A 20,474-nucleotide genomic window follows, 5' to 3' on the forward strand; every position below is an offset into this window, starting at 1 on the left:
CCAAGGAAAGACTGGGACAGTAAATTGGGTTAATTTCGGTCAACTTCAGCCCTTAGCTGAGCAGCAGCTACCCCATTCCCTAGCCCCCAGCGATGGGCAGACAACCTAGAATGCATTCCTGAAATAGCCTGCAAGCAGCTTTTGGGAACCAGGATGGGCAATAAGGACTCTGTCCTCCAAATATTAGGGATCCATATTCTAACTGCTGATTGCTGCTTCTAATCAGGGATAGGCACACACTGAGAAGGATAGCCATTATTGCACCCCTTCCATGACTGCAAGCCCTCCCCGTCTAGCTGAAGTAGACTTCCAGAGAATTTAATGGGCCAATGGCCTCCACCCCCATACTTCCTTCATTTTCTCTTTTTCCTCTTTAGGAGCTAGACTTTAAAGACTAGGATATTCAAAAGCAATCATGAGGGTGAGGGGGAGATAAAGAAAAAAGTTACCATGGTGCATGCCCAGAGAAAGGTGCAGGCTCAAAAAAGACCTGAGAAGTCCTTAAGTTTGTATGTCGGGCTGACCCTCAGCATAAAAACTAACTGTAATAAATAAACAAAAAAACCCAGCAAACCCTTGGAATGAGAAGAATCCAATTTTCAGAGTTAGCACATCATTAGATTCAAATGTCCAGTTTTCAAAAAAAAATTAAAAAGTCACAAGGCATACAAATATACAGGAAAGTATGACCTATTAAAAAAAAAATTAACCAATAAAAACTGTCCCAGTTGCTGGGCACGGTGGGTCATGCCTGTAATCCCAGCACTTTGGCAGGCCGAGGCTGGCTGATCACCTGAGTTCAGGAGTTCGAGACCAGCCTGACCAACATGGAGAAATCCCATCTCTACTAAAAATACAAAATTAGTCGGGCATAGTGGCGCATGCCTGTAATCTCAGCTACTCAGGAGGCTGAGGCAGGAGAATCACTTGAAGCCAGGAGGCAGTGCAGTGAGCCGAGATTGCGCCATTGCACTCCAGCCCGGGCAACAAGAGCAAAACTCCATCTCAAAAAAAAAAAAAAAAAAAACTGTCCCAGAGAAAGACCAGATGGAAGACCTACTAGACTAAGACATTAAAACAACTGTCTCATAGATGTCCAAAAAATGAAAGGAAGGTGTGGGGAAAAAAATCAAGAAAATAATGTATTTTAAAAATAAAAATACCAGCCAGGTGTGGTGGTTCACGCCTGTAATTCCAGCACTTTGGGAGGCTGAGGCAGGCAGATCACAAGGTCAAGAGATGAAGACTATCCTGGCCAACATGGTGAAATGCCAACTCTACTAAAAATACAAAAATTAGCTGGGTGTGGTGGTGCACACCTGTAGTCCCAGCTATTCGGGAGGCTGAGGCAGAAGAATCACTTGAACACAGGAGGCAGAGGTTGCAGTGAGCCGAGATCATGCCACTGCACTCCAGGCTGGCAACAGAGCGAGACTCCATCTCAAAAATAAACATAAAAATAAAAATATTGGCCAGGTGCAGTGGCTCATGCTTGTAATCCCAACACTTTGGGAGGCCAAGGCGGGCAGATCACTTGAGGCCAGGAGTCTGAGACCAGCCTGGCTAACATGGCCAAAGCCCATCTCTACTAAAAATACAAACATTAGTCAGGCAGGGTGGCACACACCTGCAGTCCCAGCTACTCAGAAGGCTGAGGCAGGACAATCACTTGAACTCAGGAGGTAGAGGATACAGTGAGCAGAAATCACACCACTGCACTCCAGCCTGAGTGACAGAGCGAGACTGTCTTTAAAAAAAAAAAAAAAAAGGAAATATAATTAAAAAGATACCAAAAAGAAATTCTAGAGTTGAAAAGTACGATGACTAAAATTAAAAAGTCACTAGGGGATTCAAAAGCAGACTTGAGCTGGCAGAAGAATGAATCAATGAACTTGAAAATAGGGCAATTGAAATTATGGAGTCTGAGGAACAGGAAAAAAAAAAAAAAAAAGACTGAACAGAGAGCCTAAGGAACTTGCGAGGCACCATTAGGTTCTGGAAATGAAGAGTGATAAGTACATTCACAATATTCACAAGAATTCTACTTCTAAGAAGTTATACTAAAGAAATAATCTTTTTAAAAAAAATAGCCAAGCATGGTATCTCATGCCTAAAGTCCCAACTATTCAGGAGGCTGAAGTGGAAGGATCGCTTGGGCCTGGGGAGGTCAACGCTAAAGTGAGCCATGATAGCACCACTGCACCCCAGCCTGGGTGACAGAGTGAGACTCTGTCTCAAAAAAGATAAAGAAATAATAATAATAATAATAATAATAATGATCAAGGATGGGTAAAAGATTTAGCTACAAACTAAAGCAGCCCTGGAAGCTTGCTAAACGTCCAACAGAGGACTGACTAAAGTTAGATAATGGAATAGGAGGGGATCATTAGCATGCCATGTTAGCATTATAAAATTAATCATATTTCATCAATTCTAAAGCACAAATTATTTCACTTTTTTTTTTTTTTTTTGAGACGGAGTCTCGCTCTGTCACCCAGGCTGGGGTGCAGTGGCCGGATTTCAGCTCACTGCAAGCTCCGCCTCCCGGGTTCACGCCATTCTCCTGCCTCAGCCTCCCGAGTAGCTGGGACTACAGGCGCCCGCCACCTCGCCCGGCTAGTTTTTTGTATTTTTTAGTAGAGACGGGGTTTCACCGGGTTAGCCAGGATGGTCTCGATCTCCTGACCTTGTGATCCGCCCGTCTCGGCCTCCCAAAGTGCTGGGATTACAGGCTTGAGCCACCGCGCCCGGCCTATTCCACATTTTTAACATTTCACATCTAAAATCTGAATATATCTAACAATGGACAGCATTTCCTAGTTTATCTGGCAGCATTTCTTCCTAGTGATACATAAAAGTTAATCTTAATAAGGAAATGTTCCAGTTATGATTAAGTGGACAGTAGGTTACAAAAGAGAACATAATGGAAAAATCTGGTTTTTATAAGTTATATGTAGTCAATATACATGCCTATAAAAAATATTAAAGGATATACACAAAACATTAACAGTATTTCTCTAGGTCATAAAACATGAGTTTTATAAAAGAAAAATTTTAATAAGCTGGGTATAAAACCATGTTTCCACCCCTTATCAACCTGGCACAACCCTATACATACCATATCTATTATAATTAATTCAACATTTATTGACTAGTACCTGCTACCTGCTATAGGCAAAGAAATGAGTCAGGTATCACAGCAAAGAGAAAGATACTAAATAATAACCCACTTAATATGGATAAAAACATGTTCTGTCCAGCACTGCATAATTGAAAGAATAAATCAGCATTTTATCACATGAAAAATTAAAATATCCTTTTTTTCTCCTTGAGACGGAGTCTCACTCGTCGCCCAGGCTGGAGTGCAAATGGCGCGATCTTGGCTCGCTGCAAGTGCCACCTCCCAGGTTCAAGCAATTCTCCTGCAAACTGCAATTTTGCAGTTTTTGCAGGAAACTGACAATTCTTTTTTTTTTTTTTTTTTTTAGAGGGCGTCTCACTCTGTTGCCAGGCTGGAGTGCAGTGGCACAATCTTGGCTCACTGCACCTCTGCCTCCCGGGTTTAACCGATTCTCCAGCCTCAGCCTCCCAAGTAGCTGGGACTACAGGTGTACACCACCACGCCTGGCCAATTTTTGTATTTTGAGTAGAGATGGGGTTTCACCATGTTTGGCCAGGTTGGTCTCAAACTCCTGACCTCAGGTGACCCACCAGCCTCAGTCTCCAAAAGTGCTGGGATTACAGGTGCGAACCACTGCACCCGGCCTAAAATATCCTTTATAAATCATCTTATTCGTGCCCGGACATGGTGGCTCACGCCTGTAATCCCAGCACTTTGGGAGGCCAAGATAGGTGGATCACCTAAGGTCAGGAGTTTGAGACCAGCCTGACCAACATGGTGAAACCTTGTCTCTACTAAAAACAAAATCAGCGGGTGTGGTGGTACATGCCTGTAATCCCAGCTACTTGGGAAGCTGAGACAGGAGAATTGCTTTATCCCGGGAGGCGGAGGTTGCAGTGAGCCAAGATGGTGCCACTGCACTCCAGCCTGGGCAACAAAGCTGCACTCCAGCCTGGGCAACAAAGCTAGACTCCATCTCAAAAAAAAAGAAAAAGAAGTCAGTAGTGGATAGCGTTTGTTAGAGAAGGATGGAGCATTCCAGTAAAATGGCAAACAAAAGGAACATAAATACAAATGCCTGGTTGATACCCAGGAGTGGTGGCAACAATTTACAGTATTAAATAAGTCTGAAAAATTAAATTAGGAGGCCAGGCGCAGTAGCTCACACCTGTAATCCCAGCACTCTGGGAGGCCGAGGTGGGCAGATCACGTGTGGTCAGGAGTTTAAGACAAGACTAGCCAACATGGCGAAACCTTGCCTCTACTAAAAACACAAAAATTAGCCGGGCATTGTGGCGGGTACCTCTAATCCCATCTACTCAGGAGGCTGAGACAGGACAATCACCTGAACCCAGGAGACAGAGGTTACAGTGAGCTGAGATTGTGCCACTGCATTCCAGTCTGGGTGACAGAGCAAGACTTCATTTCAAAAAAATAAACAAAATTGGACAGGTGCAGGGGCTCACGCCTGTAATCCCAGCACTTTTTGGGAGGCCGAGACAGGCAGATCACGAGATCAGGAGATCGAGACCATTCTGCCTAACATGGTGAAACCACATCTCTAGTAAAAATACAAAAAAATTGGCCGGGCGTGGTGGCGGGCGCCTGTAGTCCCAGCTACTCAGGAGGCTGAGGCAGGAGAACAGCATGAACCCGGGAGGCGGAGCTTGCAGTGAGCCGAGATTGTGCCACTGCACTCCAGCCTGGGCAACAGAGCAAGACTTCATCTCAACAAAATAAATAAAATTGGCCAGGCGCAGTGGCTCACCCCTGTAATCCCAGCACTTTTTGGGAGGCCAAAACAGGCAGATCACAAGGTCAGAAGATTGAGACCATCCTGGCTAACATGGTGAAACCACATCTCCACTAAAAATACAAAAAAGTTAGGCCAGGCACGGTGGCTCACGCCTGTAATCCCAGCACTTTGGGAGGCCAAGGCGGGTGGATCACGAGGTCAGGAGATGGAGACCATCCTGGCTAACGTGGTGAAACCCTGTCTCTACTAAAAATATAAAAAGTTAGCCAGGTGTGGTGGTGGACGCCTGTAGTCCCAGCTACTCAGGAGGCTGAGGCAGGAGAATGGCATGAACCCAGGAGGCGTAGGTTGCAGTGAGCTGAGATCACGCCACTACACTCCAGCCTGGGTGACAGAGCGAGACTCCATCTCAAAAATAAATAAATAAATAAATAAATAAATAAATAAATAAATAAATAAATAAAATTGAAATACAAAATTAGCCAGGTGTGGTGGCACACACCTGTAATCCCAGCCACTTGGGAGGCTAAGGCAGGAGAATCACCTGAACCCAGGAGACAGAGGTTGCAGTGAGCCGACATCAAGCCACTGCACTCTAGCCTGGGCAACAACAGCGAAACTCCATCTCAAAAAAAAAAAAAAAAGAAATAGGAGAAAAAAGTAATATATTACATATAAGCTGAGGACTGCATGGAGAAGATTTCATCAGTGATTAGATCTGGGTGGAAAGGAAGAAGAATGGGCTGCAGATGGTTCTCAATTTGCCCAAATTTGGTATTTGAGGCCCTCCACAATCTGACTGTTGCCTCACCCGTCATCATTCCATCCACAAGCTAGACTCCAAGCAGAAAAGACTTTTTCCTCCTTCACTCAACAAACATCTAACTTGCCTTCCATGCCAGGTATTAAGCACCAAGACAAGGACTAAGGCCATCATCAGTTCCTGCCTTCAAGGAGTTTACAAGGCTCCTTTCCTAGCAGTAAAGGCAAACAGGTACATCAATAATAACGTACAGCGTGATGTAATGCACCACCCAGTGCTAAGAAATTTGCTACCAGGAACGAAAGTGCTGAGTCTTAAAATATGACTAAAAGCTCATTATGAAAGGTTATGTTGAGAGAGTAGAAGGGAAACACTGATGAAACAACTTTACCCTAGGCCCCCAACATCCAGTCCATTTTTTTTTTTCTGAGTCAGGGTCTCACTGTGTTGCCCAGGCTGGAGTGCAGGGGCATGATCATAGTTCACAGCAGCCTTGAATTGTTTTTAAATACTGTATGCCTCAGCGGCATTACATACATTCACCATCTATTTCCAGAACTTTTTTCATCTTCCCAAACTGAACTCTGTACCCGTAACAATAGCTCCCTATTCCCCTTCACCCGGCCCCTAGCAACCACCATTCTATTTTCTTTCTTTTTCCTTCCTTCCTCCCTCCCTTCCTCCCTTTTTTTCCTTTCTCTGAGACAGGGTCTCACTCTGTCACCCAGGCTGCATGTGACATGATCAGAGCTCACTGCAACCTCCCAAGCTCAAGTAATGAATCCTCCCACCTCAGCCTCCTGAGTAGCTGGGACTACAGAGCATGTCACCATGTCTGGTTGATTTTCTTTTTTTTTTTTTTTAGAGGTGGGGTCTCATTAAGTTGCTCAGGCTGTTCTTGAACTCCTAGCTTCAAGTGATCCTCCCAACTCAGCCTCCCCACAAAAACACACACACACACACACACACACACACACACACACACACACACACAGGATTACAGGCATGAGCCACCCTGTCCAGCCCCAATCCATATTTAAGTCCTGTCTCATTTCTCCAAAATACAGCTCCCTTCATCCCTACCACCTTGAATTCCATCATCTTCCTAGCTCAACTCTCTGCTTCCACATGCACACAGACAAGCCTTCTCCAAGCACGAGCAGGAGTCTTAAAAAAGAAATCAGAACGTGAAACTCCCTACAATGGCTTCTTACACCTCTAGAATAAAACCCCAACATGGCCTTTGCCTTCTCTGGCAATCTCACATGAGGTATTCTCCCCACCCAAAAAGTACCCAAGCTGCACAAGTCTTCTCTCAAGTCTCTAAACACATGGAGCCTTTCCTGTCTCAGGACCTTTACAAACGCAGAGCGCCCTGTACCTTCTCTCCATATCCTCATCAGCATACACCACCCCCCCCAACAATCAGGGCTGTCTGTCATGCCCCACAGTGAGTTACTTTCTCAAAGAAACGCACCCGCCGGGTGCGGTGGCTCACACCTGTAATTCCAGCACTATGGGAGGCTCAGGCAGGTGGATCACCTGAGGTCAGGAGTTAGAGACCAGCCTGACCAATATGATGAAACCCCATCTCTGCTAAAAAAAAAATCAGGCTGGGCATGGTGGCTCAAGCCTGTAATCTCAGCACTTTGGGAGACTGAGGTGGGTGGATCACGAGGTCAGGAGTTTGAGACCAGTCTGGCCAACATGGTGAAACCCTATCTCTACTAAAAATACAAAAAAAGTAGGCGGGCATGTTGGCGCGCACCTGTAATCCCAGTTCCCTGAGGTTGAGGCAGGAGAGTCCCTTGAACCCAGGAGGCGGAGGTTGCAGTGAGCCGAGATTGTGCCACTGCACTCCAGCCTGGAGGACAGAGCGAGACTGTCTCGAAATAAACAAATAAATAAACTGGGCGTGGTAGCTGGCACCTGTAATCCCAGCTACTCCGGAGGCTGAGACAGGAGAACCGCTTGAATCCCCAGGAGTTGGAGTTTGCAGTGAACTGGGATCACCTCACGTTGAACCCCAACCTGGGCAACAGAGAGAGACTCCATCAAAAAAAAAAAAAAAAAAAGGGAAATCCCAAAACCCAGGCAGGGCAGTTACCCTGGATCTCCACATCTGGTTCATGTCTCCAGAAGAGACAGGAATCCCACTTTGGACACCTTGAGTTTGAGAAGCCTGGGACACTCAAAGAGCTTCCCAATGCACAGGTGACCATGTGGGTCAGGAGACACATCTGCACTCAAAATAAAGGCTTGGACTTTTAGCACATAAGGCTGCTTACAGAAGAGACTGCACAGAGCAGTGATTCTCATCTTGGAGGAGGAGGGTACCTCTCATCTCTAAGTCACTATATGAAATGAGGTATCACTGATGGGAGTGAAGGTGATGCCACATCAGTGGTGTGGAGGACAAAGATACTTTGGGTATGAGAGGAAAGAGTGAGGGCGAGGAAAAGAAAGAAACTGAGATGAGCCAAAAGGAAAAGAAAGCCAAGAGAGTGATATCACAATTCCCCAAACACCTATGCCCTTTTACCCTTCTCATGACTTTGTCCCTTCACTTAAAAAAAACTTGACTCACGTTTCATCCTGATCAAATGCCACCACCTCCTGGAAGCCTTTCTGGACTTATCCAAATAAAACTTATTAGCCCCATCTCCGTGCCTCCACAAGTTTCTTTCGCTGTTAGTATTAGGTAAGATTCGACTCAGACAATAGTTTCATTAGTACTGTTATGGCACTTACTGCAGTCCGCTCTGTACTACATCTGGGGTGTGTATCTCCCCTATTACACTGTGAGCTCTTAAGTGGATTAAAAAATTATTCTTTAACTGAATAAAAATCCAGATGGGGCCAGGCACCCTGGCTTAGGCCTGTAATCACAACACTTTGGGAGGCCGAGGCAGGAGGACCACTTGAGCCCAGGAGTTCCAGACCAGCTCGGGCAAGACGGGAGGACCCCATCTCTACCAAAAATACGAAAATCAGACGGGTGTGGTGGCACGTGCCTGTAGTCCCAGATACTTGGGAAGCTGAGGTGGGGGGATCACTTGAGCCCAGGAGATAGAGGCTGCGGTGAGCTGTGATCCCGCTCCAGCCAGGGCGACCCTGTCTTTAAAAAAAATGTTTGTTCAGAAGTCCAGATGGGTAAATAATTAGGCAGAAACTATGGATAATTCCTACACTCATTTTTCATTCTTCCTGTAAAACAAAATAACACATCCTAATTAATTCGATTTGCAAATTCCGTTCCTTAAAGTAACACCCACCTGTCCAGTATTTTAAAGTCACTGCTAACTAAACACAAATATCCGCTCCACAAAATGCCTATCCTGTCCCAACAATGATGTAAGCATTTCCTTCATCATAAATATAGAATACCCCGAATTTAGTCGTAGACTTAACATATCTCGCTCTTTTCGAAATAATTGTGAACTCTGCACAAAACACACACACCAAAAACATATGACCAAGATGCAGGAGGACGTAAGAGGGAGTCAACCCTGGAATTGTGCCAACCGCCGCCCGCATTACTGAGAAGCCACTGCTGCCAAGCAAAGGTCAGGCATTCATTCAGGCAACATTTTTTCCAACAAGTGCTTCACACTCGCACGCACACACACGCTCCTTTAAAAGTCAACAACAATTAAAAAAAAAAATCTCTAATGCCACTCTTGAAAACTAGGGCTGAAAGCGAAGTGCGTCCAACCGACAAGAAGTCCAGGAAAGCTGAGTAATCCCCGAGTCCAGGTGGACGGTCACGCCAAAAGTCCACACGGGTGTGGCGCGCCTAACGCGAGGCTCTATGGGAGAAGCCCGGGTTCCAGCCTCCGGGTTCGCCGCGCCCGCGTCCCCGTCGCCCCACCGGGAAGTCTCGGCGGCCGGGAAGGGGGAGGGGGCAGGGACGCCTCGGAGCCGGACGACAATCAATTCCCCGGAAAGCGGCTCCCAGACGCGCCGCCCCAGGGAAGGAAGGCGGCTAAGGGGCCCGGCGGGGGCTGCCGCGCGCGCCGAGGCCGCGGCAACAAAGTTTAGAAACCGCGAGAAAACTTTTCCAAGAGGAAAAGCAGAGGCGGCGCGGGGCCTGTAGTGTCTCCCCAGCCGCGGCGGCCCCCTGACTTCCCGAGCGCTGGGAAGCGCCGGCCGTACCCGCCCGGGCCCCAGACTCGGGCCCCGCGGGGGAAGGGGCCGCCGGCCCTACGCGGGTCCCACGCCCGCCCGGAGTCCAATTCCTGGCGACGTCGCCAAAGAGACCGCGCCCCGCCAGCGTGCCGCTCGCAGGGCCCAGCTTGGGACGGCCCGGCCCAAGGACCCTCTCGGCCCGGCCCGAGAGACCGCGCCCGCGAGGAGGGAGGTATGAAGTTACCTGCGGCGAGCGGGGTGAGCGCTAAATTCCGGAGGCCCGAAAATGACGGCCGCTGCTTTGTCTCCCTCCAGTCCGGCTAGGAGGAGGAAATGAGCAGCCCCGCGCCCCCGCCCCCGGCCCGCCCCCCGCCCGCGGCCCCCGCCCAGGCCCCGGCCCCGCCCGCCCTTCCTGGCACCTCCCTCCGGCTCGCTCTTCTCGGCGCCTCCCGCCGCCGCCCCGCCCGCTCTTCCCGGCCGTTCCGGCCTCTGCTTTTGGGGAAAAGGAAGGCCCCCACCGCGAAGAGAGTCTGGCAACGCCGGGCTGGGACCCCCGAGGGACCTCTTCCTCCCCACCGCCCACCTCAGAATTCCTTCCTCCCCGGCCCCTAGTGGGAGTTTAGGCCCGGAGTGACCCCCCCGCCACGAGAGGGAGGAGGAGCGGTGACTCCTGGAACAGCCCGCGGGCGGGGAGGGCTGCTGGAGGGCAGGTGAGTCAAGGCTCCGCGCACAGGTGAGGCTCGGGGCGCGGCCTCGCGCGGGCCCCCAGCCGGGTGGAATCCCAGAGACGCGACGTGGGGTCCTGGGCACCCTCCCCTCAAGAGTGTCACAGGTGTCCCGGAGTCACAGGCTCCTGGAAGAGTGATCTCGGCCCACTACCTGGCTTTAAGAAGGAGAAGCAGAGGCTGAGGAAAGGCCCCACAGCTTCGGGACAGAGTGGAACTAGAATCTGACTCTCAGGACCTTTCATAATGTAAGGTGGAAGCGCCCCCAGAATTCACCTAACCCGTCCCCTCACTCCACAGATGCGGACACCCGAAGCCCTCTTGATCAAGAACTTTTTTTTTTTTTTTTTTTTTTTTTTTTTTGAGACGGAGTCTTGCTCTGTAGCCCAGGCTGGAGTGCAGTGGCCGGATCTCAGCTCACTGCAAGCTCCGCCTCCCGGGTTCACGCCATTCTCCGGCCTCAGCCTCCCGAGTAGCTGGGACTACAGGCGCCTGCCACCTCGCCCGGCTAGTTTTTTGTATTTCTTAGTAGAGACGGGGTTTCATCGTGTTAGCCAGGATGGTCTCGATCTCCTGACCTTGTGATCCGCCCGTCTCGGCCTCCCAAAGTGCTGGGATTACAGGCTTGAGCCACCGCGCCCGGCCTTTTTTTTTTTTTTTTTTTAAAGACGGAGTCTCCCTCTATGGCCCAGGCTGGAGTGCATTGTCGGGATCACGGCTCACTGCAGCCTCAAATCCCTGGACAACCGACCCTACCACCTCAGCCTCCGGAGTAGCTGGAACTACAGACACAGAGCCTCACTATGTTGCCAGGCTGGTCTCAAACTCATGGGCTCAAGAGATCCTCCTCAGCCTCCCAAAGTGCTGGGATTACAGGTGTGAGCCACCTTGCCGGGAGGACATTTACCACAGCAGCTGTCCCTTTTTGGGCTTGTTCCTGCCCCGCCCCCAGCTCGTCCTCCCTCCCAGCTCGTCCTCTTCCTCCAACAAATTTGAGGGACCTGACTTCTATCTCTATTCCTCTGGTCATTTAGGGAATTTTACTCTCACGCTTTCTTATCTTCATGGTAAATACTACAAAAACAAAACAATTACAAAGCAAACAACACATACAAAAAAAAAACTACACGCTCACTATCAGCCTGGTATAGAAAACCCTAATGATGTTTCCCCTGCTCGCGGGATGATGAACAAGATGGATTTCAGTATTGGCCTATAAACCTGAAATAATGCAAGACAACAATGTCCACTGCTGGCCTTGTGCTGAACAGAGGGCAGGGTGCTAGGGAGACCTGCCCTCACTGTGTTTACCCTCTACTCCTCACATCGCCCTCTCCCCCAAGGGAATGTAAACTTCTGGAAGGCAGGAGCTGTATCTCTTACAGCACCCAGCACATCGCCCATCCCCTAGGGAGTGCCCAGTGAACATCTGTGGGTGAATGTGCCCACTGTAATTCAAAGTACTGTGGGCCTGTGCTAGTTAAGAGATGCTGACAAAGGGCAGTAGGACCATGAAGTGGGGAGAGAACAACCTTTAAGAAAAAGAGGATGGGCACAGTGGCTCACGCAAGTAATCCCAGCACTTTGGGAGGCCAAGGTGGGTGGATCATGTGAGCTCAGGAGCCCAGCCTGGGCAACATGACAACCCCGTCTCTACAAAACAATACAAAACATAGCTGGATGTAGTGGCACCACCTCTAGTCCCAGCTACTTAGGAGGCTGAGGTGGGAGGATCGCTTGGGCCTGGGAGTCCAAGGCTGCAGTGAACCATGATTGCACCACTACACTCCAGCCTGGGCAACACAGTGAGACTCTGTCTCAAAAAGAAGAAGAAAAAGGCAAACCCTGACAAGGTCATTCTTGTCCAACTACACCTGTCCTGTTTCTGGCTGCAGGGTCTTTGTTCCTGTAGTCCCCTCTGCCTAGAGTGGCTTTGGCGTCCCTCTACTTCAGCTGGCTAACTCAGAACATAATTGATATACTTTGGATATTTTTCCCATCCAAATCTCACATTGAAATGTAATCCCCAGTGTGGGAGGTGGGGCTGGTGGGAGGTTTTTTGGGTCATAGAGGAGGATCCTTCATGGCATGGTGCTGTCCTCCCAGTTCTAAGGGAATTCTCATGAAATGTAGTTGTTTTAAAGTGTAGCACCGGCCAGGCACGGTGGCTCACACCTGTAATCCCAACACTTTGAGAAGCCAAGGCGGGCGGATAGCTTGAGCCCAGAAGTTTGAGACCAGCCTGGGCAACATGGTGAGAACCCATCTCTACAAAAAAATACAAAAAAATTAGCCAGGCAGGCTGGGCACCATGGCTCACGCCTATAATCGCAGCACTTTGGGAGGCCAAGACGGGCAGATCACCTGAGGTCAGGAGTTCAAGACCAGTCTGGGCAACATGGTGAAACCCCATCTCTACTAAAACTACAAAATTAGCAGGGTATGGTGGTGTACACCTGTAATCCCAGCTACTCGGGAGGCTGAGGCAGGAGAATCATTTGAACCTGGGAGGCAGAGGTGGAGCCGAGATCATGCCATTGCACTCCAACCTGGGCAACAAAAGCAAAACTCTGTCTCAAAAAAAAAAAAAAAAGCCAGGCATGGTGGTGTGTGCCTGTAGTCCCAGCTACTTGGGGAGGTTGAGGCTGCAGTGAGCCTTGATTGTGCCACTACACTCCAGCCTGGGCAACAGAGTGAGACCGTGTCTCAAAAACAAAAAGGTGTGGCACCTCAGCCCCCTCCTGCTCCTGCTTTCAGCATGTAATGTGCCTGCTCCAGCTTCACCTTCCACCATGAGTAAAAGCTCCCTGAGTCCTCTCCAGAAAGCAGAGCAGATGCCCAGGCCTTGCTTATACATCCTGCAGAACCATGAGCCAATTAAACATTTTTTCTTTTTTCTTTTCTTTTCTTTTTTTTTTTTTGGTGTGTGTGTGTGTGTGTGTGAGAGAGAGAGAGAGAGAGAGACGGAGTTTCGCTTTTGTCACCCAGGCTGGAGTGCAGTGGTGCGATCTTGGCTCACCGCAACCTCTACCTCCTGGATTCAAACGATTCTCCTGCCTCAGCCTCCTGAGTAGCTGGGATTACAGGTGCACACCACCATGCCCAGCTAATTTTTGTATTTTCGGTAGAGACAGAGTTTTACCACATTGGCCAGGCTGGTCTCGAACTCCTAACCTCAGGTGATCCGCCTGCCTCGGCCTCCCAAAGTGCTGGGATACAGGCATAAGCCACGGCACCCAGCCTGTTTTTTCTTTATAAATTACACAGTCTCGGGTATTTCTTTTTAGCAATGCAAGAACAGCCTAACACAATAGTAATCAGTCAATAAATATTTGGATGAAGTAACAAGAGACAGAGTTAAAGGATTATGCTCCATAACTTTGTATATTCATCACTTCACTCGGGACAAGATTCTTAATTTTTAAAGCCCCTTGTTCAAAAATTATTAACCATTTTAAGACAGCAACAGCAGAGTATTAAACCAAGCATGGGATCTTCCTTTATTTTTTTATTTTATTTTATTTTATTTTATTTTATTTTTTTTTTTTTTTTTTTTTTTTTTTTGATACGGAGTCTTGCTCTGTCACCAGGATGGAGTGCAGTGGCGCAATCTTGGCTCGCTACAACCTCTGCCTCCTGGGTTCAAGCGATTCTCCTGCCTCAGCTGACTACAGGCATGCGCCACCATGCCCAGCTAATTTTTGTATTTTTAGTAGAGATGGGGTTTCAGCATGTTGGCCAGGATGGTCTCAATCTCTTGACCTCATGATCTGCCCGCCTCAGCCTCCCAAAGTGCTGGGATTATAGGTGTGAGCCACCGTGACCGGCCAGCATGGGATCTTTCTAAGCATGGGACCCTGAAGATGAATTTGCAGGGTTGGTTTTGGGAAAAGAAGGGTAAGGTGACAGAAAGAATATGAGAGATTTGCAGTGTGCCTAAAGAGAGTCAGTTTCCTACTCCTGAGAAATCGTGAAAAGCTTACCAGGGAAGCCTGGAGCATTCTCTATATCCCAGGCACTTGCTGTGTGCTGAGGAAGTGAATAAAAACTGAAACTGACTTGATCCCTGTTTTCACACCACTTATAAAGTGTAATAATGAAGACGAGTATTAAAACAAGCAAGCTGACCAGGCCCAGCACTCTGGGAGGCTGAGGCAGAGGATCCTTTGCGCTCAGGAGTTGGAGACCAACCTGCACGACATGGCAAAACCCTGTCTCTACATAGGATACAGAAATTAGCTGGGTGTGGTGACACACACCTGTAGTCCCAGCTATGTGGAGAGGGCTGAGGTGGGAGGATCACTTGAACCAGGGAGGTGGAGGTTGCTGTGAGCTGAGATTGCACCACTGCACTCCAGCCTGAGCAACAGATTGAGACCCTGTGTCAAAACAACACACACACACACACACACACACACACACACACACACACACACACACACAGACATGCAAACCAGGAAACAAGAAAGGCAAGTGTGAAGATAGGAGAGAGATACATGTAGGTTTGGGGGTAAGTTAACTACTCTGGGATTCAGAGACCTGAGAAGTGACCTTTATGTGGTGACCCACCTCCAGTCTGGCTTTAGCATTTGCCTTTCTACCAAAACTGCTTTTATCAAGGTCCCTGATGGCCTCCACGTTGCAAAATCCAATGGTCAGTCTCCTTCCTCAGTTGACTTGTACAATCAGCAGCATTTGGTCGCTCTCCTCCTTGAAACACTTTCCTCACTGGGCCTCCAGGGCACAAGGCTTTCCTGATTTTCCTCCAGCCTTCCTGGCTAAGCTTCTTAGTCTCCATTGATGATGCCTTCTAATTCCTCCTAACCTCTAAATGTTAGAGCAGGGATTCTCCAAGTGTAGTCTGGATATCCCTGATAACTTTTCAGGGAGTAATGTGGTAAAAACTATTTTCACAATAATTCTAAAATATCATTTGCTTTTTTATGCTCATTCTCTCCTGGCTGTACAGTAGAGTATTCCACAGGCTACATAATGTATGATGTGGCATCACATGGAATGTGAAAGCACATATGACAATCCAGCTATCTTTTATTAAGTCACATAGAGATTTGTAAAAATGCAAAACAACAACAGTTCTCACTGAATTTTTCTTTTGTTTTAGAAAACATGGTTATTTTTACTTTTTAAAAATGTTATTTAGGCTGGGCGCGGTGGCTCACGCCTGTAATCCCAGCACTTTGGGAGGCCGAGGCAGGCAGATCACAAGGTCAGGAGATTGAGACCATCCTGGCTAACATGGTGAAACACCGTCTCTACTAAAAAATACAAAAAATAAAAAATTAGCCGGGCGTGGTGGCGGGCTCCTGTAGTCCCAGCTACTCTGGAGGCTGAGGCAGGAGAATGGCGTGAACCCAGGAGGCGGAGCTTGCAGTGAGCCGAGATCGCACCACTGCACTCCAGCCTGGGCGACAAAGCGACCGTCTCAAAAAAAAAAAAAAAAAAAAATTATTAATAACATATAATGGATTCGCTATTGTTATTTTTTAATGAAGTAATGAATATTTTGAAATTGTTTACTTTAATTTATAATGTGGGGTCTTGCTCTGTTGCCCAGGCTGGAGTGCAGTGGTGCTATCATAGCTCAGTGCAGCCTTGATCTCCTGGGTGCAAATAGTCCTTCCACCTCAGCCTCCCCAGTAGCTGGGACTACAGATACACACCACCACACATAGCTAATTTTTAAATTTTTCTTTTGTAGAAACAGGAGTCTCACCCTATTTACCAAGCTGGTTTTGAACTCCAAGCCTCAAGTGATCCTGCTGCCTCAGCCCCCCAAAGTGTTGAGATTACAGGTGTGAGCCACCCTGCCAGGCCTGTAGTAAATATTGATAGATAAAACTTTCATAAGCAAGAGTTCTTTGAGATCTTCAAATTTTTTAGAATGTAAAGGAGTCTTGAGATCAAAAAAGTTAAAAACTTTGGCTGGGTGCGGTGGCTCACGCCTGTAATCCCTAGCACTTTGGGAGGCAGAGGTGTGCAGATCACCAGAGGTCAGGAGTTCGAGACCAGACATGGTGAAACAAAGTTAGCTGGGCATAGTGGTGCACACCTGTAGTCCCAGCTACTTGGGAGGCTGAGGCGGGAAAATCGCTTGAACCTGGTAGGCAGAGGTTGCAGTGAGCCAAGATCACGCCATTGCACCCCAGCCTGGGCGACAAGAGCAAAACTCTGTCTCAAAAAAAAAAAAAAAAAATTAGCTGGGTGTGATGGCACATGCCTATAATCCCAGCTACTCCAGAGGCTGAGGTAGGAGAATCACTTGAACCCTGGAGGCAGAGGTTGCAGTGCACTCCAGCCTGAAGTTAAAAACTTCTATTAAAGTGTCCCAGGACTCTGTCCTTGGACTTCTTTTTCTACTAATAGCTGCCATTACCCCATTGATGCCAGTCTTTTGACTTGAAATATGCTGACGACTTCTGGTATATATCCCTAACCTGAACCTTTCCCCTGAATTTGCAACTCACTTATCCAGCTTCCTACTTGATGTTTCCACTTAGATAGCCAATAGGCATCTAGGCATCTCAAACTTTATTTTCTTTTTGAGCCAGGGTCTCACTCCATCACCTAGGTTAGAATACAGTGGTTCGATCATAGCTCAATGAAGCCTTGATCTCCCAGACTCAAATGATCCTCAGCCTCCCAAGTAGCTGGGACTACAGGTATGTGCCACCACACACAGCATTTTTTTCTTCTTCTTCTTAGTGGAGCTATGTTCCCCAGGCAGGTCTCAAACTCCTGAGTTCAAGTGATCCTCCTGCCTTGGCATTCCAAAGGATTACAGGAATTACATGGCATAAGCCACCATGCCCAGCCATCGAACTTTATATGTCTATATGTCCAAAACTGATTTCCTAATACCTCTGTCCAAAGCTGCTTATCCCATAAGTTTTCATAATTTCCTTAGATGGCAACTCCATCCTCTCATTTTGGCCATGGCTGAGGCCAGAAACCTTGGCATTATCCTTGGCTATTTTCTTTCTCGCACACATTTCAAATCTGATTCCTTAGACCCTGTACTTCTGCCTTCAAAACAGATTCAGAACCTACTTTTTTTTTTCTTTTTTGAGACAGAGTCTTACTCTGTCGCCCAGACTGGAGTGCAGTGGCGCGATCTCGGCTCACTGCAACCTCCGCCTCCCAGGTTCAAGCAATTCTCCCGCCTCAACCTCCCGAGTAGCTGGGATTACAGGTGACCACTACCACACCCAGCAATTTTTGTATTTTTTTTTAGTAGAGACGGGGTTTCGCTGTGTTGGCCAGGCTGGTCTCGAACTCCTAACCTCAAGCGATCCACCCACCTCGGCAAGTGCTGGGATTACAGGCATGAGCCAACGCACCAGGCCCAGAAGCCACTAACTTTTTACTGTCACCATTGTTACCATCCTGAATCAAGCCACCATCATCTCTTAGCCTCAGTTTTGCCAGGGGAGCCCCCAACTTGTCTCCCTACTTCTGCACTTGCCTCCCTCAGTCTAGTTTCAGTTCAGCAGCCTGAGTGATCTTGTTAGAAAGTAAGTCCAAGTGGCCAGGCATGGTGGCTCTTGCGTGTAATCCCAGCACTTTGGAAGGCTGAGGCGGGCGGATCAGGAGATCGAGACCATCCATCCTGGCTAACGTGGTGAAACCCCGTCTCTACTAAAACACAAAAAATTAGCCGGGCGTGGTAACAGGCACCTGTAGTCCCAGCTACTTGGGAGGCTAAGGCAGGAGAATGGCATGAACCAGGGAGGCAGAGCTTGCAGTGAGCCAAGATCGCGCCACTGCACTCCAGCCTGAGCGACAGAGCAAGACTCCGTCTAAAAAAAAAAAAAAAAAGTCCAAGCATGTCACTCCTGTTCCACCCAAACCCTCCAGTGGCTCCCATCTCCCTCAAAGTACAGAGTGAGGTCCTTATAAGGGCCTCACCTGCCCCCATACTCTTCTCTGACACAGTGTCCTCTTTGCTATTCCTGGAACACATCAAGTAGGGGCTCTTGCCTTAGGGTGTTTGCTTCCTGCCTGCAATGCTCTCCTCCAAATAGCTGCCTGACTCGCTCCCTCACCTCTGCCAGGCACCTTCTCAGTGAGGCTTCCGCTTGGCCACCTTATTCAAAATTGCAACCCCTTTCTCAACATCCCACCCCCCTCTTCCTTGTTCAGTTTTCTCCTTAGCTTATATCACCTTCTGATATATAAAATCATGTTTTAAAAATACATATTTAAAATTTAAAATAATGTCATATATGGTATATAATTTATGTGTAATTTATTGCTTTTCTTCTGTCTTATTCCTATTAGAATTTCAGCCACACAAGGGCTAGAGTTTTTGTCTATTTTGTTCAGTGCTGTATCCCTGGTGCCTAGAATAGCGCTTGGCACAATGTTAACAAGGTAGATGGGGAGGGAAGGAAATAACTTGATTTTAGACCAAGGGAACAAGGAAGGTTGAAGGCCCTGAGTCCCATCTAGGAAAAACTTTCTGTGATTTGGGAGCTGCTGAGGTGGATAGAGGCCAGACTTGGGAGGGCTTGGTGAGAGTTTAGACTTGACTGTTAGGGGAATGGAGAGCCACAAAGGATTCTAAACAAAGAGATGACAGGATCATATTTTGTTTTTTAAAAAAAATCACTTTGGAAGAAAAAGATAGTGAAGCAATGCATATAATATTGCATTTACGTTTGAATAGCATATACACATTCATCTTAATGCTCTTTTCTCATAGCAGCAGAGCCATTGAAAATGCACCACTCTATTCAGAACCCCCCCCCAGAAATACTGAGTACATGTGGATACAAAGGAGAAAACCAAAGACACCAGAGCCTACTTGAGAGTGGAGGGTGGGAGAAGTGTGAGGATCGAAAACCTACCTATGCTGTACTATGCTTATTACCTGGGTGACAAAATAATCTTTACACCAAACCCCCATGACATGCAATTAATTTATCCATGCAACAAACCTGCACATGTACCCCTGAACCAAAAATAAAAGTTGGAAAGTAAAGGAAAAAAAAAAAAAAACGCTCTAGTGCTTCCCATCTCAGTCTGAATAAAATCTATATGATCTTGTCCAGTCATCTCAGACCCATCTTTGGCTTTTTCTCTCTGTCTTTCCATTGAAGCCCACACTGGGGTCTAGACATTCCTGTAAGGCATCAAGCACTCTCGGACCTCAGGGCCTTTACATTTCCTGTTCTCTCTGCTTGGAATGGTCTTCTCTCTGATAACCCTTTATCACTCCATCACTTCACCCAGATCTCTACCCAAACGTCATGTTGTCCAACAGGCTTTCCCGGGTCCACTCTGTAAAACAGCACCAGCAGCCAGGCGCAGAGGCTCATGCTTATAATCCCAGCACTACGGAAGGCCAAAGTGGGAGAATCACTTGAGCTCAAGAGTTTGAGACCAGCCTGAGCAACATAGCAAGAAATTGTCTCTACGAAAAATTTAAGAATTAGCTAAGTGTGATGGCATACACTTGTAGTCCCAGCTACACGGGAGGCTGAGGCAGGAGGATCACTTGAGCACAGAAGGTCAAGGCTGCAGTGAGCTATGATTGCACTACTGCACTCCAGCCTGGGCGACAGAGTGAGAGCCTGTCTCAAAATTTAAAGAAATAAATTAGCACCAGACCCGTTTCCCTTTCCTCCTCCCCATTTTATTCCCTTACCCTAATGTACTTCAGAGCACTTACAACCACCTAACACAGGGGTCCCCAAACCCTAGGCAACAGACTGGTACAGGTCTGTGGCCTGCTAGGAACCAGGCTGCCCAGCAGGAGGTGAGCAGCAAGTGAGGGAGCATTAAGGCCTGAGCTCCACCTCCTGCCAGATCACGGCGGCATTAGATGTTCATAGAAGCATGAACCCTATTGTGAATTGCACATGCAAGGGATCTAGGTTGTGCACTCCTTATGAGAATCTAATGCCTGTAATGCCTGATGATCTGAGATGGAACAGTTTCATCCCAAAACCATTCCCCCTA

General features: G+C 47.8%; 2 protein-coding genes across 2 annotated transcripts in view; one reads left to right on the forward strand and one right to left on the reverse strand.

The window, feature by feature from the left end:
* CTNNA1 (catenin alpha 1) overlaps positions 1-10,137 on the reverse strand; it is a 177,745-nt gene extending 167,608 nt beyond the window's left edge. Inside the window, exon 1 of the mRNA XM_050794981.1 lies at positions 10,013-10,137. The gene's annotated coding sequence lies outside the window, so the exon portion shown is untranslated. The remainder of the gene's footprint in view (positions 1-10,012) is intronic.
* LOC126956106 (uncharacterized) overlaps positions 1-19,836 on the forward strand; it is a 589,638-nt gene extending 569,802 nt beyond the window's left edge. Inside the window, exons 3-4 of the mRNA XM_050792974.1 lie at positions 9,757-10,000; positions 19,216-19,836. Coding sequence (XP_050648931.1) covers positions 9,757-10,000; positions 19,216-19,230 — 259 coding nt within the window. The 3' untranslated portion in view covers positions 19,231-19,836. The remainder of the gene's footprint in view (positions 1-9,756; positions 10,001-19,215) is intronic.
* The last annotated feature ends 638 nt before the right edge of the window (positions 19,837-20,474 follow it).

This window comes from Macaca thibetana, chromosome 6 (genome assembly GCF_024542745.1).
Source record: "Macaca thibetana thibetana isolate TM-01 chromosome 6, ASM2454274v1, whole genome shotgun sequence".
Classification (NCBI taxonomy): Eukaryota; Metazoa; Chordata; class Mammalia; order Primates; family Cercopithecidae; genus Macaca; species Macaca thibetana.